Here is a 14,565-nt window from a genome sequence, read left to right as displayed (position 1 = left end):
CGGCTCCTACAGTCACTATACACAGCATCCTTACGGCTCCTACAGTCACTAGACACAGTATCCTTATGGCTCCTACAGTCACTAGACACAGTATCCTTATGGCTCCTACAGTCACTAGACACAGTATCCTTACGGCTCCTACAGTCACTAGACACAACATCCTTACAGCTCCTACAGTCACCAGACACAGTATTCTTATGGCTCCTACAGTCACTAGACACAGTATTCTTATGGCTCCTACAGTCACTAGACACAACATCCTTACGGCTCCTACAATCACCAGACATAGTATCCTTACAGCTCCTACAGACACTAGCTTCTGTTCCCTTGAAGCCTTTTGAAGTCTTCTTAATGATACACACAGAGTCATTTTAATCAACTTTTTTGTTCTTCAGAAATCAAACCTAGGACCTGCTAGTCAGCCATGAGTGGCTAGACCCCTCACTCTACACCCTAAAACTTGTCCTGTAGTACCCAGGTCCCCAAAGCACCAGTTCTTCAGCTCCACGCTTTGCATGCAGAAACTGGTGGGTCTCATTGCTTTCGTCTCTAACCAAAGGAGGGAAAACTACCAAGTTCCTGCTTGGGAAGCTGTCAGGAGTCTCAGAGGGGAACACATTTCTACATAGGCGATTTCAGTGCGTGCTTAGAGCCAGATTAATGCTGACAAGAAAACCCAGTGACACGGGACGAGCAAGCGACAGGCACCTAATGAGGGCTTCAAGTACTGTGAGGCGCAGAGGCAGGCTATGACAGGGGGTGCAGGGATGGAGTGGAGATCTGAAGCCAATGCTAGTGGAGGATTTGACATGGGGTGTTGATGCCCAGAGCTATGCTAAGGGCCCAGCAAGGGCACTCTGGGACTGCACAACCCAAGACTGCATTCTTCATGGCTGCTCTGAAAGGCACAGATGAGAAATGTGGCGGTCGGGGAGGGTAGAGTAGGAAGCAGCAGCAGCATGATGGGGAGGAGAGGAGACACTGGACTTCAGGGCTTAAATCAGACAGTGCCTTGAGACTACTAGGGGCTCCTCCCAGGGAGGACAAGGTCCTAGAGACTGGGTAATCCACGAGGATATGTCTGCCACATCTTCATTCATGGCTTAGAACACAAATGTAGTCGGTAAAGGATGATCTGCATGGTGTGTAAAACTGGGCGGAACAGTAGCCCAGTTTCCCCACGCAGGGTTTCAGGATGTACTGTTGGTCACAGGAACAACCACAGCCACACAACCACACAACCACACAACCACACAACCAAGGAAGGATTGAGACCAGGGGATCTCACTTTCATTAACTAAGCTTGACAGGTTCTCTTATACGGTAAAACAAAGTGAGTGTGTGCATGTGTGTATGCATGCGTGTGTACGTGTGTGTGTGTGTGTGTGTGTGTGTGTGTGGTCTAGAGCAGCGGTTCTCAACCTTCCTAAATGTTGGAAGCCTTTTAGTACAGTTCCTCCATGTTGTGGTGACCCAAACACAAAATTAACTTTGTTACTACTTCATAACTATAATTTTTTTACCATTACGAATCATAACAAAAATGTTTGTGTTTTTCGATGGTCTTACACAACCACTGTGGAAGGGTGGTTTAACCTCAGAGGGGTTGAGACCCACAGGTTGAGAACCACTGCTCTAGAGGCTGGCTGCTCCGTAGAAGGCAGAACCCAAGCTGTCCTGGGAACACACTGACACTGTCTTATGCTAGAGTCAAACAAGAATGACTCTCCCCAGTTCCTCACAGGAAGCAGATGCAGCCCATGGCCCTCGATACCCACTGCACATGTAAAGCAATATCCAGTAGTACATTTTCTAGTGAGCACAGATTGGCTGTCGAGAAAGGGAAGTTGCTGCAGCAATGCTCACTGAGCATGCTCTCACACTCACTCTTCCAGTGGGGATCAGGGGATCTGCCCTAAGTCGGGTAGGCTGGGATAGAGTTCTCAGCACACAATGATACCCGCTGAATTTGTCATGCTGTGTGACTGACCACGGGTTTCCAAGGCAACTATGGGCATGACCAATCAGGTCTTAGGTAGACTGACTGGCCACTGTGCTTCATTCATTATTCATTCATTCACTCATTCACTCATTCATTCACTCATTCACTCACTCATTCATTCCATTTCTTGGTAATGTGTAAGGTAGTAAAGAATCAAGGACATACCTCAGCCCAGAATTCTGCATAAATGTCATTTGCTGTCAGTTTTGTAACTGGCCACAGTTTCGTCACAGAGCAAAGGTCGCAGGCAGTCATCATCAACCCGATTACACGGTCTCTAGAAGATAACACAAAACTGGTGAGTGCCGTATTTGCACTGCCTGGAGACCTATGGGTGGGGGAGGGGCGTGCCAGAGAATCTTAGCAGATGCTACAGGTCAGGGCGGGTAACTGAGAGACGCTCAACAGTCACGTATGACCACCCAGCATCCCAAGTAGATGCCACTTCAAGACCCAAGCAGTTTAAAGTGACCAGAGAAATCTACGATTCTCTGGCTCCATTCAGTTTTAGAAAAAGAAGAGCGTTTTTGAACTTGGGCTTCTAAAGAATTAAGTTAATTTATTAGACAGACTAGCATTATAGTTACAAATAATTCTTTCATGCAATTTAAGTGAGTCAGTCTCATTCAATGTATTTTCACCCATACCTCAACATTTTTTTTACACTCCAACATTCTTATGCTAAGTAGTATATTAAGGTTTAATCTGAAAAAAAAAATACTTCTCATTCCGGAACTCTGTAAAAAGCAGTGTTAATATCACTGGGCTTTGTAAATATGCAAACTCTTTCCTGCTGGAAACAACCTCACACTTAGAACTGTCAACATTTTTGAGGCAACACAATGCAAAGTCATTATTTTATTGCTCATGAGGAAGTACATAGCCTGGAAATTTGGCATGTATCCATATTAAGTATAATTACTGTTTTTATTCACAATTATAAATCAGTTAGATGTTCATGATCACTCAGAAATGTCAGAATGGATGCTTTATTCTGTTCATGAATGTAGTTAGACCTCAACCCTGAAAGGGTTCCTGCCAGCAGTTGTGCCCTGCGGGGTTCCTGCAGGAAGCATTCCTGGTAGAATCTCAGGGTGACCAGTCTGCCACTGCAGACCTCAGAGGGAAAGCAGAAAGCAACTCAGAATACAGTGTGCTCACGGTCCCCTGGTAACTTCAAACACATTGGCCTGTTCAGTTAATCTAAGAATTCTGGATCCTGCATAATAAGATGAACTCTGCTCTCACAGAAACTTCTAGTTGGGAAAAGCAAATAACCCAAAAATGTTATCAAAAAATGACACTGTGCCTTCCTTTCAGGTAAACAAATGTAATGCTAAAATGTCGGTGTGGGTATTTATAATTCAGAAAATCTACAGCAGATTACTGTTTGCTTTAAACACTCACAGGAAGGGGTGCAAGCCTGTGATGTCACGTGACTCATTCCATAAGATGAAAGCCAATACAGACGGACTGCAGGGGAGCCAAACGGTTAGCAGAAATGCTTTAGGAGACCTCCCAGGTCACAACACCCTTAACACAGTCAACTCAGTGGGGAAACTGAACTAGCCATTAAGTGATACCGATTTAATGCATCAAGAGGAAATACAAATATAATTCTATTAATACAAGAATTCAGAGCTAAATATAAAAAATTGAACTATAAAATAGACAAAAATTTATGAAGTGTTTGCATGGCTGTGGGGTTTGATAAGAGCAAGTAACAGATGTGTCTTCTTGATCCGAGGTTTCTTTGTTCTTCACAGAGAATCTAGGGCTAGAGTGTCACTAGTAGAGGGTTTGCCTGGCATGTGTGAGGCCTTGGGTTCCATCCTCAGACCTCAGAGACACACGCACGCGCGCACACGCACACACACACACACACACACACACACACACACACACACACAGGCCAGACAATGATTTGTTAGGAGTAAACGTTCAACAGAACAAGCAAGGGTTGTGAACAGACAGCACAGCAGGGCACACGGTGGTCAGCGGGTGTGAGATGTTTCCGGGTAGCAGACAGGAGTGCATGGAGCAGGTCTCCCCATCCTGTGAGAAGATGGGGGACTTCCTAGCTTGTCTGTTTTAAAGCTTTATGTATATTTCTAGCAATATATGCCACATATAGTTAAATTTTTATTTCATGTCTATCGGTGTTTTGTCTGCATGTGTGTCTGTGCACCGTGTACTTTCCTGGTACCCGCAGAGGCCAGAAGAAGACATTAGAAAATGGTTTTGAGCTGCCACGTAGATGCTGTAGGTCCCCTGTAAGAGCAGTCAATGCTCTTAACCACTGAGCCATCTCTTCAGCTCTATGCTATATAACATCAAGGGTCCATAGGCATAGGAAGGATCACATGAGCAAAGTTTATTGCATCGCCGTTTATAATGGAAAAGTCTAGAAACTGTCACCATCAATCTGGAGAAGGTTTCTAAAACTTTACAACTATTTATGTTAGATTGTGTGATAGGATCTTTTTAAAAAAGAATGGCTCTGCAGTGCTTGTCAGTTTTAATATTTGCAAATTTTAATTTGCAGTGTTTAGGTTGGAAACAACCTAAATACTCCTGTACCAAAGTCTGGATAAAGAAGATGTGGTACATTTAAACAATGGAGTACTACACAATGGGAGAAAAGATAACGATATCTTGAAAGTTGTGGGCAAATGGATGGATTTAGAAAACATCATATTGAGTGAGATAACCCAGACCCAGAAAGACAAATATAATATGTGCTCATTCATAAGTGGCTTTTTGACATAAAGCAGAGAAAACCAGCCTACAAAGAACAAAACTAGAGAACCTAGACAACAATGAGGACCCTAAGAGAGACATACATGGATCTAATCTACAGGGGAAGTAGAAAAAGACAAGATCGGCCGGGCGGTGGTGGCGCACACCTTTAATCCCACACTCGGGAGGCAGAGGCAGGCGGATCTCTGAGTTCGAGGCCAGCCTGGTCTACAAGAGCTAGCTCCAGGACAGGCTCTAGAAACTACAGGGAAACCCTGTCTCGAAAAAAAAAAAAGGACAAGATCTTCTGAGTAAATTGGGAGCATGGGGATCATGGAAGAGGGTAAAAGGAGAGGAAGGGAGGGAGGGAGGGAGGGAGGGAGGGAGGGAGGGAGGGAGGGAGGGAGGGAGGGAGGAAGCCAAGTGGAGAAAAGCATACAGCTCAATAAAAACAAAAAAAGGAACGGGTCTGGCATAGGCACATTTTGAGGAGAAGGCACATGGCTATGTGCACACCGCAGGCACACTGTGCACACCTCTGGAGAAACAATGGGGTAATGCCAGAGCAAGCACGTGACAGCTGAGTATAAAAGAGAGACTGTCGCTCTCTTTCCTCAGATTTCTTCACTTGGAAACTTGTTGAGACAAACAAGTATTTCCTTTAAAACTGCTAACCAACACAAACCAGTCACAGCTAACTTGTGCTACCAACACAGAGGCCCATATGCATTAAGCATGAAAAACAGATTTTCAATTTGATGTTTAAATTTTCTGTAATGACATATTAATTATTGTGACTATTTGGTTAAAATAATAACTGAATATATCCAAGAAAAAAAGTAGAAGAATGGGTTTCTGAAACCAAGCATACTTCATGAGGGTCTAATATCCCTCTGAAGGTGTCATAAATAGAATGTAAACAAACTCCTCTTTTTGCACAAGAACCACACACACTGCGGGCCGAGGTGACTTGAAGCACACTGCCCTTGTGAACTTCAGGGAGGCAGGGCAGGAGGAGCTAGAGGCACCTTGGGAGCTTTATAAACAATGGCTCATGTCGTCCTGGAGAGGCCTTGCTGTGTATGAGAGTAAAATGACCTCCTGTATTGTCCCTCTGAAAGACGGTCACATACACTCTATACAGTAAAAGGCTTGCAGACTGTGGACACGCCCTGGCGTGAGGGGGAGCTGAGGCACACATATGGTTATAAAGACGTCCTTTACTCCTGCGAGCCGGGCTCCGGTTCTACCCATTTGCTAAGAGCCTAAAAGCAGAGACCATCCTCTAGAAAGAAATCTTAAGACCAGGTCTGGAGGGATCCCAGAAGAGACAGGGACGGGACCAGTAAGTAGCTGTCCTTGCATCTCAGGATAAAGATGGCCTCACAGAGGAGAAACTGGCTGGATACAGATGATCACAACATGGAATCTGAGGCAGGTAAGTGACTCACAGCACACTGGGCCTGAAGCTGAGTCCACTCTGCAAACCATCCCCTAGAAAAATAGTGGACCCACCACCAAAATGCACTTCAGCAGAGGCATGCCCTCCGTGTGTTCTCGGTTGAACACACACACACACACACACACACACAAACACACATTTACAGTTCTTGGCTCACACATTAGGCTCATAGCCCCGGCCAAGCTGTCCTTACCGATGCGACTGGTTGTGGAGGTTCAGCGACCCCGTCTGGTACATCTCCTCCAGCTGCTTCCTGTTCCCAAAATACAGGGCGAGGTCAGTGGCGATGATGGCTTTGCGGATGATCTCCAGCACCTGCTCGTACTCGCTGGAGCTCAGGGTGGAGAAGATGTTGTGCCCTTCCAGCTACAGAGAGACCAGAGGAAAACCACCAATAGCAGCACACCTTGCCTCAAGGCATCTTCCGCTACTTGGAAACAGTGTGGACAACAGTGCCAAATGTCACCGCAATGACAAGTTTGGGGAAACCAAGGGATTGTTTCATTGTTGTGACAGAGCAATTGCTTACGTGGACAATTTTATCTATAGGATACCACTTGGTCCCACAAAACACAAGTGGCTTTACTATGCCTGATTTCTGTGTGTTTTTATAGTGATGGACACAGGAAATATAAAATAATGAAGTTATCAGCAGCTTTTTCTTTTGGACCAGTTAATACAAGTAATTTCATACGTACTGAAACTCACACTTAGACAATCATCCATATACTCAACCACTTCAGGTCACACTCTGACTAGCAACCCGCTTTCCTAGAGCTCACAAGAAGCAGACACGTTAGGCACAGTCACTGAATGTGCAGAAGTACCCTATTGAAAGAGAAAACTTCAGGAGGCAAAAAAGAAACCCAAGAGGTGTGAACACTGAGGAACTCAGCAATAACTAAAAGGGGTATAAGGCTGTGCCTCTGGACTATGTGGGAGGTATCATGACATGACATTACCAGGGAAGGAATGCCTACACCAAGCCAGACAAACAGGACACCCTGACTGCAGCCGAGGGTGTAAATTGGGATTGCACATGGGTAGTAGACACTGTGGCTCTACTGTAGGCAGAAACCATCCACAAAAGACTTGGGCGTCAAATGGAAACCAGGAAATTAGAGAAGGGTCATGGGTGGGAGCATGTATTCACAGATGGTGGGAGAGCAGACTGTGAATTAAATCAAAGTGGGGTGCTGGGGTGCAAAGGCTTAGGCATAGAGGAGCACAAGGGTATGGAAGAAGTCAAGGGCTAGCCCAAAAAAAAGTGTGATGGTTTGAATGAAAACGGTTCCCATAGGCTCACAGGAAGTGGCACTATTGGGAGGTATGATGTTGTTGGAGTAGGTATGGCCTTGTTGGAGGAAGTGTGTCACTAGGGGAGGGCTCTAAGGTTTCAGAAGCCCAATCCAGGCCCAGTGTCTTTCTCTCTCCTGCTGTCTATCTCCTGAATTCAGATGTAAAACTCTCAGCTGCCTCTCCAGCACCATGCTGGCCATACACCGCCATGTTCCCTGCCATGATGATAAGGGACTGACTCTCTGAAACTGTAAGCCAGTCCCAATTAGATGCTTTCCTTTATAAGAATTGTTGTGGTTGCCAGGCAGTGGTGGCGCATGCCTTTAATCCCAGCCTGGTGCCCAGTGACAAACTTTGAGACAAAGGTCTATTGTCAGCAGACTTAGCAAGTGGAGAATTGACATGCTTTTCTTAGGGTGATTTGTATAGCAACCTGGTTAGACATCTGCAGCTCTGACCTTATTCATAGCTGTAAAGGTTTAAACTTATGATCTGTAGACAAAAGGCTTTTAATCTAGTTTAAACTTGCTTTGCAGTTAGTCTGAGCAAAAACCAACAAAGCAGGCTTTTCTGTGTCCACAGTCCTCATGGGATAAACAGACCTAGTTATGAAGCACGTCCCAGCACATATTCTACACACCAAAATTATATAGCTAAATGAAGTCATCTTCCTGACCATCCACAGATATAATACGTGCCCATAAGGTCTCACATACACATCACGTGAGATCACACACTACAGTGCAGGTGTTGGGGAGACACCAAGCTGCTCTAGCAAGAGTGAGCAGCAGTTTCCAGAGTCGATGATCCTACAGGCCTTGCCTGGGCGGGATTAGCCTCCATCAGACCCAACCTTCTGGTGAGCTGACATCTGAACGATCAGTTGCCATATGCTATATATTTCTATGGCCTCCGACAGGAGATACCACACACTGGCTATGGGATATAGAGAAACCAATCTTGGATGCTACATCCTAAAATACTGCTTGCAATTGCGTTAAAGGTAAGACGTCACAGGAGACTGCAGCTGCCGCCTGCACAGCCCCCACCAGCACTGCAGCTGGGCACCTACCTCCCCTGCAGGATGGACACCACCTGCACAGCCCCTGCCCTGGCCAGCACCGCAGCTGGGCACCTCACCTGCAGGATGGACACCACCTGCACAGCCCCCACCAGCACCGCAGCTGGGCACCTCACCTGCAGGATGGACACCACCTGCACAGCCCCCACCAGCACCGCAGCTGGGCACCTCACCTGCAGGATGGACACCACCTGCACAGCCCCCGCCCCGGCCAGCACCGCAGCTGGGCACCTTACCTGCAGGATGGACACTGTCTGGGAGAAGTGGTGCTGCTCCATGGTGGAAGTGGAGTACAGCGCTGCCAGGGGGTGGTCGAATTTCTGAAGGTAGCTGTTGCTGAAGCCCCTGTGGTCCAGGTCGTGACACAGGCATGCAATTAGCAGGCCTTTGCGCTGGAAGAGACAGCAGAATGCAGGCGTGTTTAACACATGGCAAGGGGACACTGGGGAGACCCCAGGTCACATCACATGGTATTTATTTCTGCCACTGATGCATACAAATTCGTAGGAATATTTGACATCACACACTTTTGGGGGATCCTGTTCTTTGTTTTTCTGCATGTGAACCTGACAAGCCAAATACGTTTTCCTCTTGAACTCTGGAGAAGGGGCAGGAGCTATCAAACGCACCAAAGCCCTACTGACAAGCTCAGAGTTGCACGGGGCAGGCAGCTTGGGTTCTCCTAGTTCTAATAAGGCCATTGCTATTCTCAGTCATTAAACACAACATGCAAACACAGGACAAATGAAAACAGCACACTGCATGGGAATAAGAAAAATACTATGAAACCAAAGGGAGGTAAACTTATACTGAAGAGAGCAGCCTGGGCCAGCAAGAGCCAGACAGCAACAGAGCCCTGTGAGAAGAAGGGAGGAGGCAAGATGGGGTTTGAGATCATGGTCGAAGGGCCGGCCTGAGTCGGGTCAGGAGCACGCTGGAGACCTAGGGCAGGGCACAGGCTCCTCACACAGGGTCATATTCTAAATGACAAGGAGCAGAGCGAGGGGACACCGGGATTGCCGTCTCTGCACCTAACTGGCAGCTTTAGAAAACTGTCTAGCGATGTGCAGCAGGGCCTGCAATGACCAAGGGAAGGCAGAGGAGGGAGAGAGCAGGACAGTGATGGAAGTGTAAAGGCTGAATGCCGTTTTCAGGCATCCCGGGAGTGGGGAACCCTGCAGGTGGCGCAGGTGAGTAGACCATCAGGATCCAGGTCAAGAGTGACAAGCAGTGGCTGGCAAGTCTGACTCTCAAACTGGCCTTGGATGGAGAAAGAAAATGGCAGAATTTGCCAAAGCTCGGCGAGAACGGAGGAAGGCAGGAGTCTGAGCAATTCTGAACTCCAGCTCTAAGAAAACAGAGGAAAGAGGTTCCCAAAGCCAGGCAGCCACTGTGACCCTGGGACAGCTGTGCCACTGCAAAAGGAGTTAAATGGGGAAAAAAAAAGCTGAAAGTCTCCGCAAATAGAATACAAATTTCAATAAGATAGAAACTTAGTCAAATGAACAGAAAGCATACTTCATTTGAATCTTTCAAATATATTGAAGTCAACAATATATTGTTAAATTTTGCTAAGACTAAAGATTATTTTAGGCAACAAATGAGCAACAACTAAGAATAGTTCACTCCTTTGCATGCCTGTGTGTGAGACGATAGTATGTGTGCAAGAGGGACACAAACATTTGTGTGTCTGTGTAAAGGCTAGGGAGGGACATTGGATGCCCTGCTGATGTGGGATTCCCCTCCATATGCTATAAATATGTTTTATTACCATTGGTTAAGGAAGACGCTGCTTTGGCCTCTGGCAGGGCAGAATATAGCAAGGTGAAAAATCTAAGCAGAGATAGAGGAGGAAAGAAGGCAGAATCAGAGAGACACCATGCAGCCTCCCAAGAACCAAGAGGTAACAAACCACGAGCTTCATGGTATAATATAATATAACACAAATGGGATAATTTAAGATGCAAGAGTTAGTTAATAAGAAGCTGAGATAACAGGCCAAGCAGTGTTGTAATTAATATAGATTATGTGTGATTATTCGGGTCTGGGCGGCCAGGAAACCAAAGTAGAGTCTCTGTTTACACCCTGCTCTATTACTTCTTGTTTTATTCCTTAGTGACAGGGTCTCTCACCGAACCTGGACCTAGGCTGACGGCCAGGAAACCCTAGCAATCCAGTCTCTGCCTCCCACAGAGCTGGGGTTAAACTGTGCATGGCCATGCCCACAGGTTGTGTGGGTCCTGGGGTCAAACTCATGACCTCAGGCTTCCACAGCTGACTTTCACCTCCTGAGCCACCCTCCCAGCCCTACCCTTTGCTGTTTGAGGTGGTACTTTATTCCACTCCGGGAAACCATCTTTCATGGTTTCTGGTTCAACTATGACTTTGGTCTGACAGGGTAGCAAAGGCATAGGGTAGATCTGTTTTGAGTGTGACCGTGTGTTATAGGTGGTAGTGTTGTCCTTTATAGTCAGAAGTGTGGCATTGCTTTGCAGGAAGCAAAGAGGTCTGGGTCTGTGGTGTCACTGACACCACCAGGCTGGGAGCCCACAGGGACGTGCTCAGAGTCCGGCTGACTATTGGGGCCAGTGTCACTGGCACCTGGGCACTAAGTCTTGCCACTCAGCACTTGGCTGAGAGTGTGCTATGGTCACTGAATGGATGATATTTGTGATTCTGGAATTGTGAGATCTTCCAGTACGGGCATGTGAAGACTGGGAAGCTGGTTGTGTACCTCAAAGCCTGTTTCCTTAGGCTGGAGGAGACCAGATGTCACTAATGTCTTAACTACACTAAGTGCTTGGTGTTCTCAAATCATCCCGATAAGTCTATATTATCCAGGGCATATGAGCAACAAGAAAAATTCACTCTAGCTGGGTGGTAGTGGTGCATGCCTTTAATCCCAACACTGGTCTACAAACTGAGTTCCAGGACAGCCAGGAATACACAGAAAACTCTGTGTCAAAAAAACAAAACAAAAAAAAAAACAAAGAAAAGAAATATTCACTCAGTTAAATACATGCAGGACCTGTCAGCTTTAATAAGGAAGAAAGGACACACACAGACACACAGACACATACACACACACACACACACACAAACACACACTTCCCTAGGGGTTATTTGAGTACAGTTGAAATTTCTAGATCAACATTTCCAATAAAGTATAATATGTGTCTGGGTGCTGGTGCTAAGTCCATGCCATAAACTCCCTTGGACGTAGGCATCGCATCACTGACATTTTCTGATAGATGTGCACACCCACCTCGAGGTCTGTGAAGAGGCCGTAGTTATTCTGAAGTATGGCGTACATGCAGTGTGCCACCGTGACTGCATGCTTCCAGTTGTGGTAAGGAACCCGCCGATAGTTCTTTTTCACAGACATGATAAAACGACACAATTTTTCAAGTTCAAAGCTGTGTGGAGAAGAGACTGTCATGACTATGATGAGACCAGCATAGCGTAACACATTCCAGGAGAGCATCTAGCTGATGTGTGCACTAGCTGCTTCTTCACACACCTGTGGGCTCCCTCTCACACCTGTGGACTCACTCACACATCTGCTCCCTCACACACGTGTGGGCTCCCTCACACACCTGTAGACTCCTTCACACACCTGTGGGATCCCTCACACACCTGTGGACTCCATCACACACCTGTAGGCTCTCCCATACATTTGTGGATTACCTCACACATTCATGGACTCCCTTACACGCCTGTAGACTCTCCCACATATCTGTAAATCCCCTCACATACCCGTGGATCCCCTCAGACACCTGTAGTCTCCCTCACATGCCTATGGGCTCCGTCACACACATGTAGATCCCATCAGACACCTGTAGGCTCCCTCAGACAGCTGTGGGCTCCCTCACACACCTGTGGACCCCCTCACACACCTATGGGTTCCCTCCTGGCCGACCATGAGCTCTGTAGTCTCTTCCACTCCTTGCTCCTTCTGTAGCCAGAAAGCAGCAAAAGAACCAAGTCCAACTCTGATAGGCCCATTCTGCCAGTCAGCCTGCCATCTACCCTGCTTGCCCTCTATGAGCTCCTTGTGTTTACAAACATTGCCTGTGCTCCAGAGGGCTCAGACAGTCATGTACAGCATCCTCCTGACCTCTAAGAGGCACACTAAGACCCACAAATGCCAGCACTTATTACAAAACTCTGCACCTGACTAGGATTTCAGGGCGAATACAGGGCATTAAGGTATGCTCATGTTATAAGCGGAAAATAGCCACACCCAAATCTCTTCACACAGAACATGAAGGAGGAGGACACTCATGTTATTGTCCACCTTGTCCCTGGATTGTTATTTTTCCTTAATTGAGACCCTACAACTCTCAAAATATATTTCAGGCAGATTAAAAGACAAAGAGTTCATAAAACTTGGAGTATGCACAGCTTATGTACCCCTCATTAAATCATTCACCGTCCCTGAAGGGAAAGGTCGGCTTCTAATGGCTTCCAGCCTCACCCTCAACTGTCTACGCAACAACTGGAGCTGCCAGTCCCGAAGCTGCTACTGATAGAAGTAGAGAAGACCCATAGCTGAAGAAGACGGGCAGTGTCATTCCAGAGAAACTAAAGGTCTCTGCACACAGGTGAGCGCAAAACCCTAACTTAACAGAAAACGAGCAAATACAATCCTCGCACTTTGAACCTGTGTGAGTAAGATGTAAACCATCACACATGAAGTCACGGAACTACGCTGGACAGGGCAGATGGAGAGGGTTAACAGCCTGTGGTCGCTGTCCCATTCCCTGAGAGACTTCTCCTTTGTGCCTCACCTAACAGATACATGTGGACCTCAAAGCGGATGCTACAGGCAGGTGTATTCCAACGCACTGCTTTAAGTGTAGATCCCGCCTCTTCCACTGCACAGCCTAAATGACACTAAATGCCATTTGGAATGTGTGACGGAGTGATAAGACATGCTAGCATTACACTTAGGCGACCTGTTTCCAGGACAAAGCCTAGACAGCTGTCTGCTATGGCTACAGACAAAGAGGCCAGGAGGTCAACAGTCCCTGGAGCATTTGGCAAAGCTGCGTATTTGTACAATAAGCTCAATCAATTTGTATTTGAATGTTTATTAAAGTCATAGTTTCCATCACTATACAAAGAGCCTGGTTAGGTACAGGTGGGCTAACTAGGTCACCCCCACGTTTGAAAGGAATCGCATAGGTTGCGCATACCAGGATGTCCCGCAAGACTGGTGGATCATGTAGACAAAGATCCCGGGCCACATGTTCTCGAAAGGACCGATGTCAAAGTGGAATCTGAAACGGGAGGAGAGTAGAGGATCATTAGGTGCAATCGGGGGTGAGCATGGCAGGCATGGAAATCAATATACCCTCTCATCCGCCCCAGCATTCAAAGGACACGGATGATCTGCCCCCACCTCTGAAGTCCCTGCCACACCTGACGGGTTCCTGTGGGACCCTACAGAGTCTTCTGTTAAAACAGCTGACACAGGTGTCACCAGGGTAACTGACCCTGACATATACATAGCATGCCGTCCAGGGGACACAGGTGTCACCAGGACAATTGATACTATATATATCATCCAGAGGACCTTATCAGTGACAGCCTTCCACCAAAGCTGAAACACGAACTCAATACCTGTAACCACTGCCTACCACACAATAACTGTGTTCTTGTTTACTAATATAATTACCAACCCCCGACCAGAGTTAGCGGTGTGGCAAAGGCGGATATTTCCAATCATAAGGTGAACGCCAGTTTGGGGACAGGGCGGCTGCCACAGGCAACACAAGCACCACAAGGTCCTGCTTCTCTAGACTTAAAGTGTATTAGCCAAACACTGGAGAACAGACGTGCAAAGATGAAACAAATTATTACTAAATTCTTTCATATGCCATTTGGAATATATGACAGAGTAATAAGAAATGTCAGCACTTAGGTTACTGATTTCAAACTTAGTTCTGTGACAGGACTCACTATCCACCCCTGGCTGGC

At 46.7% G+C, this 14,565-nt stretch overlaps 1 protein-coding gene across 1 annotated transcript in view; it reads right to left on the bottom strand.

Annotated features, from left to right (window-relative positions):
- Pde10a (phosphodiesterase 10A) overlaps positions 1 to 14,565 on the bottom strand; it is a 196,122-nt gene that overhangs the window by 11,653 nt on the left and 169,904 nt on the right. The window contains exons 15-19 of the mRNA XM_038340678.1: positions 13,782 to 13,865; positions 11,849 to 11,999; positions 8,820 to 8,975; positions 6,397 to 6,569; positions 2,168 to 2,279 (exon numbers count right to left, since the gene is read on the bottom strand). Coding sequence (XP_038196606.1) covers positions 2,168 to 2,279; positions 6,397 to 6,569; positions 8,820 to 8,975; positions 11,849 to 11,999; positions 13,782 to 13,865 — 676 coding nt within the window. The remainder of the gene's footprint in view (positions 1 to 2,167; positions 2,280 to 6,396; positions 6,570 to 8,819; positions 8,976 to 11,848; positions 12,000 to 13,781; positions 13,866 to 14,565) is intronic.

The sequence above is a fragment of the Arvicola amphibius genome, chromosome 8 (assembly GCF_903992535.2).
Source record: "Arvicola amphibius chromosome 8, mArvAmp1.2, whole genome shotgun sequence".
In the NCBI taxonomy this organism is placed as follows: Eukaryota; Metazoa; Chordata; class Mammalia; order Rodentia; family Cricetidae; genus Arvicola; species Arvicola amphibius.
The sequence above is the reverse complement of the archived record's forward strand: the minus strand, read 5'-3'. Positions and strand labels throughout refer to the sequence as shown.